The sequence below is a fragment of the Drosophila arizonae genome, chromosome 5 (genome assembly GCF_054131065.1).
Source record: "Drosophila arizonae isolate 15081-1271.41 chromosome 5, UAZ_ARI_1.0, whole genome shotgun sequence".
In the NCBI taxonomy this organism is placed as follows: domain Eukaryota; kingdom Metazoa; phylum Arthropoda; class Insecta; order Diptera; family Drosophilidae; genus Drosophila; species Drosophila arizonae.
In genome coordinates, this window is record NC_142925.1 from 7,892,440 (window position 1) to 7,904,139 (window position 11,700).

Here is an 11,700-nt window from a genome sequence, read left to right on the forward strand (position 1 = left end):
GATACAGAATGTTGAATAAAATTTTAGTCTATAAATAATAAAAATCGTTAAGTATTTTTTAGGATTTATAAAGAATGCAAATGATTTACTAAACAAGACTATAATAAAAATTTAAGTAACTAATAAATCTTAGACTTGGATTAGGAGTAGTTTTCTTAATCAATATATTTAGCTAATTATATAATTATATCATTCTCTCTCAGAATTTTTGAAAAATTTAAATAGATTTAAGATTGAAAATAAACAGCAAAAAATATGTAAAAGAAATATGTACAATTTATAAGAAAAAAGTAAAGCCAATGGTTTCTAGTAGACACTTGTATCCTCGGTTATATCATATCAAGGATAAAGTCCTAGAAACCTAAAGGACTAAATTATTAGTCCATCATTATGGATGTTTTCCTTTCAGCAAAATGGTTTCCAGTTGACCCACATATGCTTGGTTAAACAATACCAAGGATGTAGTCCTGGAAACCTAAAGGACTATATCATTAGTCCATCAATATGAATGTTTTTCTTTCAGCAAAATATGTGCCCCATAATGGTTTCCAGTCGACCCACATATGGTTGGTTAAACGGTACCAAGCATGTAGTCCTGGAAACCTAAAGGATCATATTAATGGTCCAGAAATATGAATGCCCTTTTTTCAGCTGACCTTTATATGAACCCCATTGTCCCTTTAATGGCTCCCAGTTGACCCACATATTCTTGGTGATCAATGCTAAGAATATAGTCCTGGAAATCTAAATTACACCTTATAGTATAGTACTGGCAATAAAAAAATTGGAGTCTATTTAAAATTCCCATTGAAATTGTCCAGAAAAATAATGCTGCAATAAAATGTTGCATAGCCTAAAGGGGCCGATCTTGCGGCGATGAATTACTAAATTCGCCAGCTGAAGTACCAGGCGAACAGAAATGAGTAGTAGGCAGCTGAGTAATAGTTTAATAGAAATGAGAGGACTTAGCATAGCATTTTTAGTTGACCTTGGGTTAACATGGCAATGTTAGTTAACTCGGCTGCTGCGGCAGTTGGATCGCTAAATTTACATGTAAAGTCTGCTAAAATACCAGGCGAACAGAAATGAGTAGTAGGTAGCAGAATGTTAGTTGAAGAGAAATGAGAGGAGTTAGCATATCATTTTTAGTTGACCTTGGGCTAACATGACACTGTTAACTCGGCTGCTACGACAGTTTGATCGCTAAATTTACATGTAAACTCTGCTGAAATACCAGGCGAACAGAAACGACTAATAGGTAGTAGAATGAAGTTAAAGAGAAATGAGAGGACATTTTTAGTTGACCTTGGGTTATCATGACACTGTTAACTCGGCTGCTGCGGCAGTTGGATCGTTAAATTTACATGTAAAGTCTGCTAAAATACCAGGCGAACAGAAATGAGTAGTAGGTAGCAGATTGTTAGTTGAAGAGAAATGAGAGGAGTTAGCATATCATTTTTAGTTGACCTTGGGCTAACATGACACTGTTAACTCGGCTGCTGCGGCAGTTTATTTACAAAATTTACATGTAAAGTCTGCTAAAATACCAGGCGAACAGAAATGAGTAGTAAGTAGCTGAGTAGTAGTTTAACAGAAATGAGAGGCCTTAGCATAGCATTTTTAGTTGACCTTGGGTTAACATGACACTGTTAACTCGGCTGCTACGACAGTTTGATCGCTAAATTTACATGTAAAGTCTGCTAAAATACCAGGCGAACAGAAATGAGTAGTAGGTAGCAGATTGTTAGTTGAAGAGAAATGAGAGGAGTTAGCATATCATTTTTAGTTGACCTTGGGCTAACATGACACTGTTAACTCGGCTGCTGCGGCAGTTTATTTACAAAATTTACATGTAAAGTCTGCTAAAATACCAGGCGAACAGAAATGAGTAGTAAGTAGCTGAGTAGTAGTTTAACAGAAATGGGAGGACTTAGCATAGCATTTTTAGTTGACCTTGGGTTAACATGACACTGTTAACTCGGCTGCTGCGGCAGTTGGATCGCTAAATTTACATGTAAAGTCTGCTAAAATACCAGGCGAACAGAAATGAGTAGTAGGTAGCAGAATGTTAGTTGAAGAGAAATGAGAGGAGTTAGCATATCATTTTTAGTTGACCTTGGGCTAACATGACACTGTTAACTCGGCTGCTGCGGCAGTTTATTTACAAAATTTACATGTAAAGTCTGCTAAAATACCAGGCGAACAGAAATGAGTAGTAGGTAGCTGAGTAATAGTTTAACAGAAATAAGAGGCCTTAGCATAGCATTTTTAGTTGACCTTGGGTTAACATGACACTGTTAACTCGGCTGCTGCGGCAGTTGGATCGCTAAATTTACATGTAAAGTCTGCTAAAATACCAGGCGAACAGAAATGAGTAGTAGGTAGCAGATTGTTAGTTGAAGAGAAATGAGAGGAGTTAGCATATCATTTTTAGTTGACCTTGGGCTAACATGACACTGTTAACTCGGCTGCTGCGGCAGTTTATTTACAAAATTTACATGTAAAGTCTGCTAAAATACCAGGCGAACAGAAATGAGTAGTAGGTAGCTGAGTAATAGTTTAACAGAAATAAGAGGCCTTAGCATAGCATTTTTAGTTGACCTTGGGTTAACATGGCAATGTTAACTCGGCTGCTGCGGCAGTTGGATCGCTAAATTTGCATGTAAACTCTGCTGAAATACCAGGCGAACAGAAATGAGTAGTAGGTAGCTGAGTAGTAGTTTACAGAAATGAGAGGCCTTAGCATAGCATTTTTAGTTGACCTTGGGTTAACATGGCAATGTTAACTTGGCTGCTGCGGCAGTTGGATCGCTAAATTTGCATGTAAACCCTGCTGAAATACCAGGCGAACAGAAACGACTAGTAGGTAGCTGAATGTTAGTTTAACAGAAATGAGTATACTTAGCATAGCATTTTTAGTTGACCCTGGGTTAACATGACACTGTTAACTCGGCTGGTGTGGCTGTTTGTTTGATACATTTACATGTAAACTCAGCTGAAATACCAGGCGAACAGAAATGAGTAGTAGGTAGCAGCATATTATTTTACACCGAGCTAACATTGCGCTGTTAGTTAACAGTACGATCACTGTTAACTCATACGTGAGCAGCAATTTGATCACTAAATTTGCCTATCGGCTCAGCTGAAATACCAGGCGCACAGCAGTGAGCAGCAGCATGCAAAATGTTATTTAACATAGGGCTAACATTGCGCTGTTAGTGAACAGTGTGCTCACTGTTAATATCATGCGTGATACAGCAGTTTACTCACTAAATTAGCTCATGAGCTCAGCTGAAATACCAGGCGCACAGCAATGAGTAGTAGCTGACAAAATGTAAACATTGCACTTTTAAATCGGGAGAACATTACCCGAGATGGAGTCATGCAATGTTCGAGAGACATTATCGTGGAATAGTGAGCATTTCTCCGAAATTCCAAGAGTTACGGAATATTTCGGAATGCCAGCCAATACTCCGAACAAATATGCGTTATATGAAAAAATCACATATCATAAAGAGAGAGAGACAACAGAGAGATAATTGAAAGAGAAAGGAAAAAGCAAATTGATATAGCTCTAAGTAGAAGGAGGGTGAGAGAAGGCTTATAGCTTAAATTAAAAGTACTAGTTGTAAGAGCAGTAGCAGGAGTAGTAATAAATACCAAGAGAAGAGTCATAAATAGAGCGAAATACCATAAATTTTTGAAATTATAAAAAGAGCATATTTTTTATATAGGAAGGAAGAGCTGAGGGCTCTAGCTGCTGCTAGTAACATGTAAGAGAGATAACGAAAACATTCAAGCTATATACATATGTAAAAATATATACTATATAAAATAAATAATAATATATATAAAATATAATAAAGAAGCTAATACAGACGCTACAAATATTTGCTATAAAATTAAAATTATTTGAAGCAACAAACTAAACAAAGAGAAAAATCTCAAGAGAATAACTAAACAAATAGCTCAGCTCAGCTCGGCTCGATAGCTTAGATAAAAGTATTAGTTAAATTGAGCTGAATGCTGAGCAAAGACAACGACGTATATTAATTGACTCCGATGGGAATCAGAGAATCAGCTAGAGAAATCTAAAGAGTGCAGGAGCGAGAGAGAGTGAGAGAGAGATGGAGTGAGTCGCAGCTGATACTGGCCACAAATCCACTCAACGCCTAATTGCGCAATGCGATGACGGCGGCCAATTAGTTTTGACAAGATGAGAATAAGACTAGACAGGAGCAGACAGGACTCACCCAGAATGGGACCAGGCCCTGCTTAATGTCGTCCTCGATGGCCTCGCGCAACAGTTTGCCCCGCATGGCCAGCTGCTCGTCAGCCTCGATGTAGCGCATACGCACGAGTCCTGCGGGTGGTTGATTGGGTGGGTGGGTGGTTGTATATTTTTAGCGTGTGCTGTAAGCGGCTTACGAATGTGTGACGAACTCACCAATCAGGGCGGCCTTCTCCACGCTCGAGTGCGCCTGATCCGAGCAGTAGGCCACCAGACGGGCGTTTATCTCCGCATCTTGATAGCCAGGATTGCGCTCATGGAAGCGCTGTATGGCGCGAGTGCGGCCGGCGAGCAGGCAGACCAGCGTCGCCTCACTGGACGTCGTCTGCAGCACTCCGCCGCCCTTGCAGTTGTTGGTCAGGTGGAGAAACTCATCCGGCAGCCCAATCATCTTGCCCAGCCAGTTCATCACAACGATCTCCAGCTCCGTGCAGGCCGGCGAACTGGCCCAGGTGAAGCCCAAGCAGTTGATGGCATCGGCCAGCATGTCGCCCAGCAGCGAGGGCATCGAGTTGAGAGCCGGAAAGTAGCCGTGCATATGCGGCGACTGCCAATGGGTCACACCTGACATCACAATGCGCTCCACATCCCCAAAGATCTTCGACCACGGCTCCCCATCGACGGGCGCCGACTCCGGCAGCAGCTGGCGCATATAGCCCGGACTCACATCCGGAAAGACGCGACGCTCCCGTATGTTCTCCAAATAGTCAGCTATATAGTCCACCATCTCCTTGCCTGCGAAAAAAAAAATAGCTTAGCTTGTTTGAATTTTTTAATTTATAATAGGCAATAATTAACTTAAAATTTCAGTTTAGAAGTTACAAAAAAGTCTACAATCATACATAAAAAATAAATATATATAATACATAAATAGAGCTTAATGCAATAAAATATTTAAGAAATATTTTTTTTTTAAATAAATTAAAATAAAATAAATTAAATATATGATACTTATTTATTTTATTTTATTTTATTTTAAAAAATTATCTAAAAAATTATATGGACAAATTAATAAATAAATAAATTTGCGCAACATTTTTTTATTTAAAAAATAATATAATATAAATACTATATTATTAAATAAACACTAAATATAAATAAGGCAAATTGACTAGAACTACAAATAATTAAAAATCATTTATGGATTTTTTAATTATGCTTAAATTCTACAACAAAATTTTAATAAATTAAAAATAGTTATAAAGAGTAATAATAATTTAATAATGTTATATATATTTATAATTATTTAGTAGCTTAATATTTTAAACTTTAATTATAATAAAGTATTTCACAATAGTCAAATTAAATGAAAATATTATTTAATACAAATAAATTATAATAAAAATAAGTAAATGAACATATTTTTTTTTTATAAATATACACATGTACATACACATAAAAATTGTGAAAAACTTATTAAGTACGCTTCGAAAATTTTTGTGAAATCAAATAATTTGAGCAATAAAGTGAAAGCTTTTCGAATCAAGATAAACGAGCTGAGTTTTATTACATCGAGCTGGGCAAATGGCTAAGGACAAATGGGAAATCCTTTTAGTGGTGTATGCCTGTGTGCGTATGTGTGTGGGGCATACATACGCACATATAAATACATAGAGTTCCAGGCATGCAAATCAAATTAAATGAGATACAATTGTATCTGAGCTGCCGCTGTGCGTTTTATGGACTTGACTCACCCCTTTGCCGATACTCCTTAAAGTCCATGGCGCTGGCGTGCTGCACGACTGTCTGTGTGTGTGTGTGGGTGTTAACTGTTTTGCTGCTGTATATATCACTTGGGGGTATTAGCTTCCGTCCTTTTGCTAGCTGTTGGGGCCTGTTCTTTGGTTAACTGCTCTAAACGGTGGGGCTACATGGGCGCCATTATCTGTAGGAAGAGTTTTTTTTTTGTTGGATTTAGTTAACTTTAGCTACTTTTTTTTTTTTTTGCTGTTTGTGTGTCAAATTCAAATGGCAAATTGGAACGTCGACCGCTGACTGAAAATGTAAAAAAAAGGCGAAAAAAATAGCAACTTGGACGATAGTCTAAGAGCGTTTGTGGGGCTTCAGTCTAATTGGAAATGAAATGGCGAAATGAAGGGAACGAATGAATGGAACGAATGTGTTTTTCCCTGGGAAACGTGGCCAGCTGTAAAAACGTCATCCAACTACCCATTAGGGTGGCTCGTATTAACCTCATTGAGCCACAGGTCGTCGTCGCCGTCGTCGTCGTCACAAAAAAGGGTTTTAATGATGGCAGCACAAATATTTGGATTGAGAATTTGGTTAACTGTGTGAATCGAATGCGCAGCTCCGACGACTTTTATAGCTGGTTGGGAATGGCACGAAAATCGAGCAAAATAAGTAAATATTTCGACAACAATAATTATAATGACAACAATTTGTAGCTGTAGCTGGTGTGTTAACAGATTGTCCGACCGTATTGTAATTGTGGTCCATGCGAGAACATGGCATCGATCGAAGTCGAGCGAACGAACGCCAACAAAATTCCGTTTAAATGTTGAGCGCTCTTTAATTGTTTATGCTGGTATTTCATTCTATTGTTTCAAAATTCTGTCAATTTACTATCTTGGTCGATCATAGATATTATATATACTATATGAGCTAAATTAAATAACGAGCACCCCTGTCTCTCATGCAGCTATTCAACAATTGATTGAACTGCATTTTGTCATGCATTCACAATTAATTAAAATAAAAACGAGAAAAAAAATGGAAATCTCTCTAGTATACGACAATAAAAATTATAAACATGTTTTCATAAAACTACACCTAACACTTTTTTAATAAAAAATAAAATTATAATAATAATAGCTGAAACATTTTGGTTTTTGCTTTTTATACCCTGAACCCATTGAAAATGGGAAATCAGGGTATAATGGTTTTGTTAAAAGTATGTAACAGGCAGAAGGAGGCGTGGCAGACCCCACAAAGTATATATATTCTTGATCAGGGCGACGAGCTGAGTCGATTTGGCCCTGTCCGTCTGTCTGTCCGTCCGTCCGTCCGTCCGTCCGTCCGTCCGTCCGTCCGTCCGTCCGTCCGTCCGTCCGTATGTATGAACGCGTCGATTTCAGAAGATATAAGAGCTAGAGACTTCAAATTTTTTTTAAAATGTCCGTAATTACAGCGCGCATATCAAGTTTATCATTAAAAATCGCTAACTCATCCCGATCTTTTTTTATCGATAAAAAACCTTATCGAAAACCAGTTATAAAATTATATCTTCTACACCCTTATTGCTAGAGTCTCCAAATTTTTAATGTATGCTTATATGCAATTTATACAATTTCGGTTTTTGTTAAAATTTACCCCCCACCCTTAAATTCACCCCCTCACCCTCACTTTTGTAAAAAGCGTATTTCAAATACTAGAGACTTGGGCTTTGGAATATACACACATATTCACCATATGATTACGCTCTAAAAGTTTCATTAAGATCGTATGTCTACAAAAGAAATTATTTAACAAATAAATTCTCATAATATTGCCCACACTGCTGCGCAGCCTAAGCGCAGTCGCGGCTTACTGCGCAGTTAGCAGAGCGCAGGCTTATGCGTGCGTGTGGATGCATGTGTATGTATGTGTGCATAAAAGAAGTGCAGAATGATTAGAATATCAGCTTGGAGGGTTCAGGGTATCTCCTAGTCGAGCAGTCTCGACTGGAGCTTTCTTACTTGTTTAATGCTGTCTTTGTGATTTTAATGAAGCATTTAAGATATTTAATGTGAAAAATATGGGAAAACATTTTCATACACAATATTTATTGTTAAACCATTTTTCAAGCAATAATGTTTATGAACATGTTAAAGTGTTATTAAACAGATTAAATCAAAGATTTTTTGTTGTGTATAAATAGAATATTAAATAGACTTAGTATTAGAATTTATTAATATAATTAATTTAAAGTGATTATTTGAATATATATAAAAAGATTTTATTAAATTTTTTTGAACGTTTGTATTCTATATGTATTATACATTTTTGTTTAACAAAATATGATTTCGAAAATGTTGAAGTATTTTTATAATAGACACTTCTATTCTATTCTATTCATATATTAATGTATATATGCACATTGATTGTTTCAAAATCACAGTCTTATTTCACTTCACCTTCCTTTTATTATATTCTATATTTACCAGTTAACACACACGATTTTCTACTTCTTATGCACTTGCGTTCTATTTCACAACCAGTTTGGAAGTGAAAACTTTCCCTCAGGACGAGTTCTATTTATACCCCCAATAATGCTTCGTCCTGTCGCATAATATTCATTCAAATAAATTCTGTGAATGAAAATAATTGTAGCTGCCAAATGCGCAAGTATATTGGAGAAAATATATTGTTTGAGCCAAGTCGAATTTTTAGTGCTCTAACAAAGCTCTAAATATAAATTGCTAAATTCGCATTAGTATCTTATTATATATTTTTTTATTTCATTTTATTTTTTATTAAAAGTCAAGCGTATCATATTATTATTTTTGAGTTGATAATATTTTTATTAATTAATATATCAAACGAATTTTCATGCAATTTGTAAACTCGAAATAGCAACGACTCTCTTCACAAAGAGTATTGAGGCCAGCAACAGGCGCAGCGCAGCGGATATCAAACAAAAGGACGTCGAAAAGGAGAGCAGAAGAGCAGCCAGCCAATGGCAGCTGCTCGCCTAGTGAAGCCCTAAGCGAGCAATTGGCCAATCAGCACAACGCGCGCACAGAAACTCACCCACACACTCACACACACACGCACGCATGCACGCACAGTGAAACGGGATCAATGTTGCAGGCAATTTGAGTCCGCAGCTATTTGCTTAAGCGCTTGGACAAAACTCTTCACAGTCTCGGCCAGATTTTGCCTTGACCAATAACAGTGTTGGCATCAGGCTTATCATCGGCTAAGGGAGTGAGCGAGCGCGAAGCAGATTGCCAAAGACACACGGCCAATTGCATAAGCATATTTTGTCTTCAGTTCAGTTGCTGTTGTTGCTGTTGTTTCTGTTTTTTATTCTTTTTTAATTGAGTCAACGCTTTAAGCTGCACAGGAAGACATAAAAATCTGTTGAATTGCTCAAAGCTCGAACGGAAGAAATCAAATACAACAAACCGAAAAAACGAAAGAAAAACCAACCAACAACACATAAAAAAAAATACTTCTAGCCCCTGCAGCTGCTGCCGACCTCCGCGTGCACAGCTCCAAAAGCTTATTACACAGTTACAACGGCGACGACGACGACGACGACGACGTCGACGGTTGCTGGAGGTCAATGAGCTTTGCTTGTGGCTCGTCTCAGAAATTTCGTCAATATACCGCTACATTCAATGGCTTTTGCACGTATGTATCTCTGTGTGTGTGTGTGTGTGTGTGTGTGTGAGTGTGTGTATTACCAAATATTGAGCAATATAACAAGAATTTCAATTTCTTTTGGCTTTCTCGCGACAGTTACAACGCTTTAGCGTTCTACCTATCGCTGACTCTATCTCATTCTCTCTCTCTCTCTCCCCATATTTCTTTCTACATCTCTCCCTTTCAGTTGCGAACGCAGCTTTTAATGCACTTTTGGTTTAGCCGCTGCGTTTCAGAAATTCTTGCTAAAAATACATTTGCGTTCAGGTTATTTTCATCAAAATACTTTTCAAAATGCATACCGCATAAATTTTTTGACTGTTCGCTCGCAATCTCTCTCTCTCACTCACAGGCGCTCTCCCTCTTTCCACTCTTAACACCGGCGCTCTCTTAAGTTGCCTAGCGATCGTGCTTTCTCTGCGCGCACTTTCTTTACGCTCTTTGGCGCGCTCGCTCGCTCGTTCACTCACCCACCAATGACGGTCGACTGCTGTCGCGTGCTCTCGCTCTCTCCGTCATTTCTTACTCTCTTTCTTGCTCAGTTTTTCGTGTTTTTGTGTTTTGATTCCATTCTTCTTCGCTAAGAACGTTCGTTGACCTTTTTGCTTGTGGGGCTTGTTGCTCTGGCGCTGCTGCCATCGTACTGTTTGCGGGCAGCGGCAGAGGCGGCGGCAGAGGCAGCGGTCGCTGCTGTTTCTTCCCGCTTAGCGGTACTTCTCAACCTGTTTTATTTCATTTTTTTCTTCTTTCCTCGCTGCTGCTGCTGCTGCTACTGACTTGTGATAAGTTTTCTTACGCTGTATGCGTGTGTGTATGTGTGTGTGTGGTTATGTGTGTGTGTAAGTGTTTGCTGTAGAAGTCTTCCTGTTTATTTAACGATTAAAGTTAAAGGTGCGCTTTTTTTTGTATGTTTCCATGCATGTGTGTGTATGTGAGTGTGAGTGTGTGTGTAGCTGCAGCTGGAGCCTGCTGCGATGACGCGGCCCCCCAAACGTAACGTCACAGGCTCCAGCAACAATTTCGACTCCAAAACGGACGCTGTCATTCTAGAGATAACAGCCAGGCGATAGCTCGTGACACGATGCAAACACTTTAGAGCTTACATGATGCTGGAAATTCACTTCTTTCCAGCATCTACTTCTATCGGCTCAACTCATCTCGTGTCACGCGCTCATCTCGAACCATTTGAATCGGACTCTGATGAAATACGCGAATGACTCTTGTAACATTCGTGTTGCTGGGGTGTATTTTTGAGCGATGATCATGTATTTAATTAGCGGGAATTCTTTTTCGTATGCGTATGTGTGTGTGTGTGATTGAGATTGTGATTGTGGCAGACAGGTGGGTCAGGCGGGTGGGGTGTGGGCAGCTTGTCTGATGCTGAGACAGAATCTGAGCTCGACTGCTGCTGCTGTTGCTGCTATTATTGCTGCTGGCCAACTCCTTTCTCCTTTCTTCGAATTGCAACTGACGCTGATCGCGAGCTCCGATGCCCGTTGCCCACTCGGCCCGCCTTCCGCACAGGTTTCGAGCTGCTGGCAGATGAGTCCGCGCTGCCGACTCCCGATTCGGATTTGAATTCCTGGCCGTTTAGTGTTCGAGCGTTTGTCCACACGTCCAGTCCAGCGTGTCCACTTGTGTTGCGCTTCTTCTTAGCCCTGCACTCTCGCCGATGCACTCTATCTCGCTCGCGCTCGCGCTCTAGCTCGCTCTCTGTCTCCCACTCGCGCGCGCGCGCTCGTCGCCAGCCAATCAGCGAGTCGCGCCCACTTCGGCTAATTTACCGTTTGAAAACTGTTTGCTCTCGTGTGCGTTGATCGTGAACTGGTTCGCATTGAACTAATTAAGTGATATCGTTACCGATAACACTGACATGTGCCCCCGCAATGTCATCGAAACAGCATTCGCCTCTAGCTCACGTTGTGAATTATTGTTGAAATTAAACAGTTACAGCTGCACTGCATAACTGTTCATCTATATGAAGTACTTTTAGTTGAGATCAAAGAACGCATGTAACATGCCCAGCACTATAAGAGGTAAGA

The 11,700-nt window shown here is 39.2% G+C and overlaps 1 protein-coding gene across 5 annotated transcripts in view; it reads right to left on the minus strand.

Moving 5' to 3' along the window:
• Hdc (histidine decarboxylase) overlaps positions 1 to 11,700 on the minus strand; it is a 39,569-nt gene that overhangs the window by 3,310 nt on the left and 24,559 nt on the right. For 2 of the 5 annotated variants that reach the window (XM_089470298.1, XM_018010586.2), the window contains exons 2-4: positions 5,986 to 6,176; positions 4,448 to 5,026; positions 4,254 to 4,363 (exon numbers count right to left, since the gene is read on the minus strand). In XM_089470298.1, coding sequence (XP_089326424.1) covers positions 4,254 to 4,363; positions 4,448 to 5,026; positions 5,986 to 6,013 — 717 coding nt within the window. In that variant the 5' untranslated portion in view covers positions 6,014 to 6,176. Of the gene's footprint in view, positions 1 to 4,253; positions 4,364 to 4,447; positions 5,027 to 5,985; positions 6,365 to 6,483; positions 6,591 to 8,451; positions 8,520 to 11,700 lie in introns of those variants that run through there. The other 3 variants (XM_018010585.2, XM_018010584.2, XM_089470297.1) reach the window with 3 other exon arrangements.